General features: G+C 48.4%; 4 protein-coding genes across 4 annotated transcripts; 3 read left to right on the top strand and 1 right to left on the bottom strand.

Annotated features, from left to right (window-relative positions):
* Window positions 1-297: 297 nt before the first annotated feature.
* BKA67DRAFT_540569 (uncharacterized protein) lies at window positions 298-657 on the bottom strand (the record flags this gene model as incomplete). Its single annotated transcript, XM_046100793.1, has 1 exon — window positions 298-657. One exon carries the CDS (start codon window positions 655-657, stop codon window positions 298-300), a length of 360 nt encoding a protein of 119 aa, XP_045953629.1.
* Window positions 658-5,845: 5,188 nt separating this feature from the next.
* Window positions 5,846-6,385, top strand: BKA67DRAFT_663460 (uncharacterized protein; the record flags this gene model as incomplete). The annotated part of the gene is made up of 1 exon (XM_046108185.1): window positions 5,846-6,385. One exon carries the CDS (start codon window positions 5,846-5,848, stop codon window positions 6,383-6,385), a length of 540 nt encoding a protein of 179 aa, XP_045953628.1.
* Window positions 6,386-6,725: 340 nt separating this feature from the next.
* On the top strand, window positions 6,726-8,357 carry BKA67DRAFT_581696 (uncharacterized protein). Its single transcript, XM_046103937.1, has 2 exons — window positions 6,726-7,387; window positions 7,438-8,357. Exons 1-2 carry the CDS (start codon window positions 6,840-6,842, stop codon window positions 8,150-8,152), a joined length of 1,263 nt encoding a protein of 420 aa, XP_045953627.1. The 5' UTR covers window positions 6,726-6,839; the 3' UTR covers window positions 8,153-8,357.
* Window positions 8,358-9,189: 832 nt separating this feature from the next.
* On the top strand, window positions 9,190-10,410 carry BKA67DRAFT_581695 (uncharacterized protein; the record flags this gene model as incomplete). The annotated part of the gene is made up of 1 exon (XM_046103936.1): window positions 9,190-10,410. A coding segment is annotated over exon 1 (788 nt), but the record flags the coding sequence as incomplete, so codon positions are not given.
* Between the last annotated feature and the right edge of the window lie 51 nt (window positions 10,411-10,461).

The following is a 10,461-nucleotide window of genomic DNA, read 5'->3' as shown; positions in this document are numbered from 1 at the left end:
TCACAAGGGGTATCTCAAGAAGAGAAAGAGGAGACTTGAATTTTTAAGGGGTATCGCCGCCGATTAGATATCTTCAGTGATTCGTTTCGTTGCGTAAGGTGTCGTTTGTTTGCGCTGGAAACGAAAAAGCTGGTTTTTGACAAAAGAAAGAAGGGAATTGATGATCGCATCGAAGGATTCGAATCGACGTTGTGAGAATAAGAATAAGGTGCGGCGTCGGCCGCAACCTTAAAAGTACGAAGAACCATATTATTTGCTCCATCCGCCGTGCCCATAAGCCACGCCCGGTGGCGCGGCTTACATCAGAGCAGCAATAACAATACCAAAGACACCAGCAGCTGCAACCTTGGCAGCCTCTAGAGAGACGGCGGCGCTACCAACGGTCGAGCTGCTGGAAGCTGCGCTCGCGGTCGATGAAGTGCCGCTGGTGCTGCCACTGGTAGCCTTCGTGGTGGTGGCTGCGATGAAGGACGAAGAGGATCCAGTGCCAGTAGGGTAGGAGCTCAACGTCGAGTTCCAAGCAGTGGAGGTGCTAACGGCCCTCTGGATGGTGATGGTCTTGTACAGTGTCGTGGTAGAAGTTGCGGTACTGACAGAGCCATCAGCAACTGCCAACAAGGGCAGAAGCGCAAGAGAGACTATCGAGGAGATCTGCATTTTGATGATACGGCCTGATTCCTTGATGGATCCACGGTGGATAGTTTCGTCTGATATAGAAATATTGGATCGCAAACTTTAATTTTCAACAAGCTAGATTTCTCCTTCTCCAACTTCGATGCGATGATGCTCTGCTAAGTTCAAATTTGAATGCAGATATGCCGAAGGGCTAGTTCTAGTGTGATATGTGCGTCGTGACTTTATGCGCGCGCGGGATGATTGCGTTATGAATCAGTGAGTGTTGTTTTAAGTACTCGGTACTCAAGGTTGGTAACGATATTGATGCGTTTCCAGAATGCTGATGCGTGACTTTGCCAACGAAGTCCTGTGGTTTGTCGTAGTTGAGAGTGAATGTACTGTGAAGAGGAGGTGGGTGTATTTAGGGAAGGCAGAAGGATGCGACAGACGGCAGAGACGACGAAGAAAAGCCACGATCTTTCTGGGGGTGGAAGGTGGGTGGTAACAATGGACGGCGGCATAACGAGATTAATGAATGAATGGCTCGACTAGTAATTGGTCAAAGGCAACCGATCGTCAATGTCGCAGGGCTAGGCTTGGGGTTGGCGACTGGGGTTAAGGCAAGGACCCCTGCGCACTGTTGATTTCTGGGTAAGGTCTGCGAAAGGTACCATACGGAGGGGGGAGTTCAATTGGATCAGCACTAATTCCCTTTCTGCTTCAAGGCGCCAAACCAAAAGAGCGACACGACACAACACGTTCATATCTCAAGCAAACTCAAGGTCACAGACAAAGCGCTCGCTCAGTCCGCTCACAAAGCGCACACTGGCTTTAGTTTCATCTTTACCCCCTCTTGAGAGATATCAACTCCATGGCGCATGTTACTGGCGTTGCGAAGTCGAAACTCGTGCAGGCGTTGAGAGGATGAGGTGCTTTTTTGCCTGTCTCATGGGAGCAGGCACCGGAAATTACAAGGCACGAGTCATCATGGCCGTTCTTCTATGTACCATGTGTACATAGTATACGCAAGTTCAGCTGATGCACGGAGTCTAACCAGGTTGGGTATCGCTCTCATGGACACCTGTGTACTCGTACTATGTACAGCATGTGGAATGCTTGTGCAACCTTCAAAGACGTACTGTAGAGAACTACTTCCCTGCCATCCTTTCGTTGCTGTGATGAAGCGAAGATCTTGACCAAGGCAATCACAAACAATGAGTACTAGCTCTGAGCAAGGTCATGTGTCAATGGGCTTCTCATCCGCTGACAAGTCATCCTAACGAAAACTCGTTCAAGGGAGAATTCTCAGTCGTCGTCACCAATTTACATAGTAGCATCGTGCGTTGTTTTTCCCCCCGGAACCAATGCAATTCTGTTCAAGTCCATCTTGGCGTCCCCTCTCGAGCCTGTCGTCCTGTTCTATTGTGCAGAGGGCTGGAGGGGTCGAAGGAATCGAGGCCGTTCACAAAAAATGCTGGCCAGGCCAGATGAGATTGCACAATCTCATACCAGGCTAAGGGCAAGGGTCTGGGCTTTGTGCATTTCGTGATTGGTTTTCCATCTCTGTGACCACGCTTGGCAAGGATCCATTTAAGGTTGCGTCAGATTTGGTGTGTGGGTATGATTCAACGGCTGTTCCTGCGTCGCCTCCCACCTGGAGCGTCTGGGTGAGCATGTCTCTCGTTCCTGAAGCTAGGCCAGGACGGGCAGACTATCAGGTGTCAGTCAAATTACTGCTCTCCGCTCCCATGAATCCGTTCCAATCCTCATCGGAATTCTACCTGTATTGGGAGCGAAAGCACTCTGATTGCCCCAGAGACGCGCAGGCATTTTGTAACCTGGCCTTGCTAACAAACAAGAGTGGGCCCGAGCACATCGGCAACTGACCAAATCGGAACTTCCCTTAGAGACTACGGATCCGTAGATTTTGCGGAGAAACATCAAAGAAGGGATAGTCGATTGATAATTTAATAACGTCAATTTAAAGCCTTCCATTAAAAGTGTCAACAGGTACGCCTATCCATTAGTTTATCGATTGATTGAAGGCCGACTTTCAGTCCGTTGAAACCCTACCCATTGGCTTTCGATCTTGTGCAAATAAATCTCACTCGCGCCTTTTGTGCGGATCTAGCGCTTTACTAGGCACGACAACTCCCCAGATGAGATGAGGGGAAAAAGAAAATCTAACCTACTTATTTGGAAGCCCAACAAACATTCTTTTTCGTGGCACCGCGGCAACGTGGTGCCACGCAGGCGCACCGGCCAAGCCCACATTGCCTGTCACGTTGACAACGTTGGCCGTCTCCAGAACGAAACCAGAGATCCACTATTCCGGGCCTTCATCACAGTCACGGCTACTATTGTCCACTTCGCTGGCAAGCCAAGTGCGCCGGTGCCAATTGGGTTGCCAATGAAGACTGACCACAAATTGGGTGCAGCGCCGATTCCGGAAAGTCTGGTTCTTAGTTGGCCACAGCGCTCAAGGTGCACGTAATCGTCCTGCTACATTGACAAGCACTCGTCGCGCCATCGACAATGCCTGCGCTCATCAGCTGTTTCTTTCTTTTGCTTCTAGTTTAGCCTCACGGGAAGTCACAGCATCAAATGCGCTTCAGTGTGCCACGTGAAAAGGGAACGGGCATAAATCAGTATGCGTTCTCGTTCCGGAAAAGTAATTACGCATCTTGATGAGCCGCGCCCACGCGACTCTTGGGACATGGTTTCACCAAGTGCTACTTCTGATTACACTGGCCTCGTTTGGTTTTGTATCACTGATTTAGATGTTTGGCGATTGCATCAGCCACAAACAACAAATTGCTCTCTTTTCCTTTCCATTGTATTGTAGCCTCCTAGCCTCAGTCAAGGGTCTTCCCTTCTTTTGTTTGAAACTCGCTGGGTCATTCGTGGCCACGTTCATGGTCTTGTCTCAGTCGTCCGGTCTAATAACCCACTGGGTCGGATGAACCCGCCAAGACGACCAGCTCGGCCGACGATGATACAGCAAGAGTTTGATACCCTGTCTCCCTTCCAGCTCATCAAGTCGTGTAAAACATGCTCAAACATAGGGGAAATTGCACCCAGGACCTATACGGTTCCCCGAAACAGTCATTTGAAAGTTGTTTGCACAAGTTGTGTTCTTTCTAAAGCAGGCCGGTGCCAGGACGCCATAGTGTTTTACGGACAAGCATCCAAAAAGAGGGTCCAGCTACATGCAAGGAGATATCATGAACTCAATTTAGATAAGATTTCGATGGAACCAATTGATACATGATTCACTATTTGTGCCATGGCACTTGATAGCCAAAGAGGCATTGAGCGCTGATTGTCGCTAGTTTCATCAGCTTTGCGATCGCCGTTTGCGGCTCAATGATCATCACGAAACCCACTAACCTAACCTAGGTCAACTGAGCTTAGGCGCTGCTTAAAACCGAGTTTCTTTTGACCTCATCACTGACCTGATCACACAGCAGCGGCTCTCTTCTTTGCCTCGAATTATTGGAACGGGGTGCGGACCTTGTAGCAACGGGGAAGCCAGACTCGAGTAAATGAATAAAAGGTCCCATGGACCACGAGTTTACTGCATGAAATGCACAAGTATTGCCCGTAGCTAATCTTTAATTATTCAGCCGCTTTACGCCATTTTCGAACACGAAGTGGCTGATTTCGTCAGTCAAATATACTCACTGACAGTGCGTGCACTTATTCGAGCTGCAGCCGAGGGATTGATCTCAAACCTGCTTACATTTTCCGAATGCCTTCGATTTAATCTTCGTGCTCCAGAAAGAAGATGGAAATTAATGTCATTTTAGCGCCGTCTGAGGACCAACGTATTACCTACAGATTGTCTGGAGCACATGGTGTCATGTTATCAAGCACGGTTGAGGTAGTACGAAACGTGAAGGTTTGTACGATATGGTCCTTCAGTTCAATCACTACCTTTGTGTCATCTACAGCCTCCACTACGACCTGCACATGTTGTGGTGGGTAGGACAGGTCCTTATTCTTTGCGACAAATCGCTACTTTGTAACTCCTTCGATCGCCTGTTCTGTGAGGGGAATAGTTGAGGGTTTATTCAAGAACCATTCCAATTTTATTAAAATATTGTCCATAGGAAAACCTACAGCTCAAAACCCTTGACGTATAAACTTGTCTTCATCTAGATTTTTGTGTCGATCTTCGCCCATCGTATGAATCTCCATATTCGTCATACTTATCCCAAACTGTAAGCTGATAGAAGGTACAACAGCTGAGCTGCCCCACATTTCTGCGTGGACTGGCATTATGTGAGCGCCAAGCTCCAAGATGGGCGGCCCTGATAGTAAAATTTGCACACAAAAGCGGAAGCCAATAAACGTTACACACTATACAAGAAATACCCTATCTTTGATAATACTAACCAGTAAGAACCGCATTGAAGAAATGTTCTTGTTTCGACGATCTTGTCGTGCTTTGCCAATCGGCAAAGGGTCACCATCATCGTCCAGCTTTCACTTTCTGGTATCTTGAGGCCATGGAGACCACTCTTCGAGTGGTGCCAGGCCAGTATCATCGCCGACGCGTACAATAGTCGATTTGACACCTAGTTGACGATAAAGCTTTGACATTGCAACAACGGACTTCTCGTATTGACATTTGGGGAGACGGCATTACCTCAAAGCAGATTCCTATTGTCAGTTGGTTTGTCACATCAACATCAGGGATTGATCTCATTGTCTGGTACCGTGAACTGTCATTTTGTATTTCACGGGCGTTTGTTGCCACTGAACTCTTTGTAAACCTTCCGGAAGTGGCTATAATGCTTCAGGCATTGATTGGGACTTATTATAGGACCAATGAGCAACCGGATGGGGTATGGCCTCACAGGAGATGATCTGATCCTAAACACTGTCATCAGTCCTTGGCAGGAATATATCATATGCTCCTACGTTTGCAATATGTACTCACAATCATATTTATGAACCGTGACGGACTGCCCACCTCTTATTGGATGTAAATACATCACGTGGTCATGATGTATGAGTAGCGTTCTTTTGCCATTCTAAAATTGTGTAACTTGGACTAGTTGGCCACGCCAGCCTTTGCATTCGTGACTGTGGGGCAGTGTGATTTTTTAACAACAATACAATGTACAAAGCAGCGGCCCTGTGCATTGTTCCAGCACTGTTGTACTTATTATTTTCCATTTTCTATGGCATGGTAATTCTCACGCCGCTCGAAGATACCAACAAGATGACTTCGCATGCAAGCCAAGCTCAGAATAAATCACCAAAAATCCCAACAACTGAGAGTGACGTACGTGCCCCTCCAACGACTAGCCCCACCGCGTCTGGCAGCAATTCCCGTGACGATTTCGCCTTCAGCGGGCTCTTTCCTGGTAAAACCTATGTGATCTTGGAGAAGATATCCAGCAGAGCCATCACGTCGACGGGCGATGGACTTTGCCTAGAAGACATCGAGGATGATTCTGACGAGTGGAACCAAAACAACCGATGGCTCTGTGTTGAAAGCAATGGTTACCTTGCTTTGCAAGATGTCAAATCTGGCAAATACATGGGCCATGACGGCAAGCAAAACGTATGTGCCCAGGCCACTAAATTGGGTGGGTGGGAGTGCATAACGACAAGAGACCATCCTAATGGAGGATATCAGCTGCTGTCGCCGCACTGGCTCCAATCACTAATGGCGATTGTTGTCGCAGAGGACGGGAAAAGTCTTGTTAGGCGGCAGCATGGGACAACCCTTTGGAGGTTTGTAAAAGTCTCTGACTGATTACATTGCTACGGAGCAAGTGTTGAATCCACACATGAGCACTTACAGCTTGAAGTATATTCAAGTGCTGGGCAACGCACTGGTTGGACGACGGTGCTAATGGGCCATCGAGTAGAAACACGAGCTGGCAAGACCAGACAAGACGAGGGTATGAGCACCGATTGTCGCGCTGATCATACTGCTAGTATACGAGCATGGATTATAAATAGCGTGGATGCAGTGTAAGGAATTGCCTGACCACCACGTATGGGTGGTGTTGAATGATTGGTTTGTGTTAAAATGAAAGCCATTGAAACCTAACTCACGACCCCCACCTGTGCCATTACAACGCATCAGTGTAAGACGGCAAGTAATTCTTCCGACTCGACATCGTATGATTCGCATGATATAAATCTCGACTTGACACATAAATCGGTTATTGATCATTTATCCTCAAAAACCATCATTTAATACCATGAAGGTAATTATTATCGGTGCCGGTCTTAGCGGGCTTAGTACAGCGATTGCTCTGCGAAAGTACGTTAAACCTCGTGATAATGATCAGTTAGTAGTGAAAGTGTACGAGAAGAGTCAGCAGAGGGCTGAATCTAGCGACGAGAGAAGAGCTCGACTCGGTGCTGGGATAAGCTTGCAGGGTAACGGACTTCGAATTCTGGGGGATTTCGACCCCGTGCTCAAGAATCGAGTCCACAGTGCTGGATATCCATGTTCGCATTTCAAGTGGAAGACCGCTGGCAATTTTCTCCTAGGGCGAGAGTATCTCGACGTATTGCCGATTTCTCGCCCTGTCCTCATCGACTGTCTCCTGGAGGTCCTACCGAATGATGTGCTTGACTACAGGACTGTGTCAAATGTCATAACACGCCAAGGCCTCAAGCCAATCGTACAGTTCGAAGATGGCACCGAGGAGAGCGCAGATTTGGTCGTCGGAGCAGATGGAATCCGTAGTATCGTCAGGAGAGGTCTATTTGGTGATAATCGAGACTGCCACCCCGAGTATTTGTAAGTCTGTTTGACCTGACTAGAATGCTCGCTTGCTAACAATGGCGCAGAGGCATCTCTGCAGTTGGTGGTGTCCTTGACATACCAATACCCCAGCATCTCATTGACGATCCATGTCTGCAATTCTTCATGGGCTCGACTGGTGCCTTTGGCTATTGCGGCTTGACACAAACCGATCGTAACAAGTTACTCTACTGGTCTATCTATGAGACAGACCTACCCGAAAAGGGTACTCAGTTCGATCGCAATGCAGCCATGCAGCAACTACGCGATCGCCACGCTAGCTGGTCGGATCCCATCATCAGCAAATGTCTTGAGAATGCCTCAGTGGACCATGTTTACCCCATATTTGTTATGCCCAAGATCCCACTCTGGGGTCGAGATGGTTGTGTACTCGTAGGAGACGCAGCGCACGCCATGTCTCCCAGAAGCGGACAGGGAGGAAGCCAGGCATTTGAAGATGCGCAGACATTGGGGCTTCTTCTGGCCGGGCACCTCGCAAAGCACGATATAGCAGACTCAGTGTCGCGGACCATCTCAGGAATCTACGACATACGACGTGAACGCGTACACAGAATTCGAGACAAGGCGATGGAGTGGAAAGACCCGAAGATGCCAATGTCCTGGCTGATGACATGTGTGCTCTATGCTTACATATTTATCAACACAAAGGTACAATACGCCATTACAAGTGTTTTCGGTCGTGCTGAAGATTTGTGGGATGCGAAAGCAGTGGTAAAAAAGTATCTGGAGTATGATTCTTGAGGATAAAGCCCCAGGAGGCTGTTAATTAGATGATGAATGACAACAGTGTCTCGATCAACCATGTTGATCTTCTCTCCAAGAACCAATGAACATATGTTGGACCAGGATATCCTTCTCATCGTCCGACTTGGGATACCATCCCAGCCATTCAGACGCTAACCTTGATAAAATTAGATTATGTTCAATCAAGGCAGGTTTCCTAAAATTCCTCCGCGCATTTCCATTGTGCACACGCCCTATGACCTTCTCGAAGTACAAAATTTACACCTTGGTGAAGACTAAGAGACCTTTACTTATCATGACTTCTTCAAAATTGACTAATGGATCCATATATGACTTGTAAGATGTGAACCGTGCATACCTCTTGAGATATTATCCACGATTTTGACTATAGTACGGTTAGGATCTTGCGGTTTTTTCAAGACTGTATATTGCGCCAGTTGGACAGAGTATGGCATGCCAGCCCATATAAGCTCATGGTGGCATTGACGAAGGGACATTCATATCACTCCTCAAATAAACAAAAGAAGGAGCTTATAAGGGTGATGACGGTCTCCGAGAGTACATACCAAATGTCGCAAGAAGTCAAAACTGGGTCTGATTCGTTGGTGCGGAGATTGGCTATGTTGCTGTCATACCGACCGTGGACGTAGGTATCGTCATTGGCATTGGTAATGCTTGCATGTCGTTGGTTAGATTCCAGGTCTCGCCATTTTTGGGAAGCCTACTGTGTGCTCCGTAGTATTGTCAGATTGTCTTTTTTGACTTTGCCAGATCCTCCCCTGGAATGCTCAGAATCTTGCTGTTTAGTGATCTAATACGAGAAGGGATATTACGGTTGACTCTGTATCAGTCCTATAATTGATGGGTCATACATATTCTCACTATTGCGACTGGACAACCTTATTTCCGAAGCTGAACGAAGGTGATCTCCTTCTCCGAAACATAGCTCCGAGCTTAGCTCCGAGCTGATGAATTGAGGGTCGGCCTTGCTCGGGCTACATTGAAGCTTGAACATAGACGACTACTTCGTAGGTAACTTACCGTATTTTGTAATTCCTAACTCCTGTATCCGAGAGTAAGATATTATGCATCCGGAAACTCACCTCGACCACCACAGTCGTCATGAATATTACTGCTGCCTATCATAGAGTGGCGAGTATGATGAAATTAGTATATAAGTTGCTAGTCATAACTTCCAAGAAGTCGTAGCACCTAGTCAACAACATTGACCATAAACATCTTCCGGGATAAATACAGCATAGCAACGACGGACCAAGACCAAATAATTAGTAGTTACGCGATGCTCACGATGGAAACTATCAGCCAGTATTTGGCCTCGGGTCAGTATTTTGCCAGTAGCCAACCCCTCACGACCGCCATACTGGCAACTGGTATGGCCGCAATCATAGTCGCTTACAACGACTATCGGTACTACGTATCCATGGGCCCTCACGGTCTACCAGACAACTGGTGGGGCTGGTACAAGCAGCTGCGCATGTCGTGCAAGGCACGCAAGGACACCACCGTCCCCGTTCCGTACGACCTGGCCGAGACGGCCAAGACCAACGGGCCCAACTCGACCAAGTCGTTCTTCGCCCGACCTCTGGAGCTGCGATCCGGGACGCGGCCCGAGGTGTGCGGGTTCGTGGCACCGCAGCGACAGCTGACCGAGAGGTGCTCGGATGCGATGAGGCGAGCCATGAATGCCTACCTCGACAACCTGGTCATGGATAATGCTGCCATTTTGCAGAGGGAGAACTCGAAACTCGAGGGACCGGTCCCCGCAGTGCAGCTCAGGGAGGGCTCACCGTTCCCGTCATTCCTGGAGGCTACGAGGGGAGAGTTTGTGCATATCCACCCGCCGGACGGCAGCACGCATCTCGTGCTCAGCTTGGTAGACTCGGCGGAGGCGATCGAGAAGGGCTGGGGACAGCGCCATCGTTTGAGCGGGGGTATGCTGACTTGGGGGTACACCTTGATCTACGCTCCGCGGGATGAGCAGGATTTTCATGTTTGGAAGAACATTGTTGGTGCTGCCGCAAACTTTTCGGTTGCTGAAATTGGCCAGCTTCGGCTGCCAGCCGATGAGTGAGTAGCTTGTACATGGCACAAACGCGCCGTAAGCTTCATGGACTGGGTACATAGCAAAATATCGTCATCGACAGGGTTGTGGCCGACATAGGAGCTCGGTGGTGCGACTCCTGGAGATAGAGACCTCGGATAGGCGTAAAAACTGTGTACATGGCCCATCTGCAGCTGACCGTGGTTACGACAACTGTTTCGTATACTCAAAACCCCGATAGTTT

Source organism: Truncatella angustata (genome assembly GCF_020726525.1).
Source record: "Truncatella angustata strain MPI-SDFR-AT-0073 chromosome Unknown BKA67scaffold_9, whole genome shotgun sequence".
Taxonomy (NCBI): Eukaryota; Fungi; Ascomycota; class Sordariomycetes; order Amphisphaeriales; family Sporocadaceae; genus Truncatella; species Truncatella angustata.
This window is presented reverse-complemented; position numbering and strand designations above follow the sequence as displayed.

Coding starts and splice junctions, on each gene's coding strand:
- BKA67DRAFT_581696 (XM_046103937.1), top strand. CDS start 6,840: ATGAAGGTAATTATTATCGGTGCCGGTCTTAGCGGGCTTAGTACAGCG. Junction 7,388..7,437: donor GACTGCCACCCCGAGTATTT/GTAAGTCTGTTT, acceptor ACAATGGCGCAG/AGGCATCTCTGCAGTTGGTG.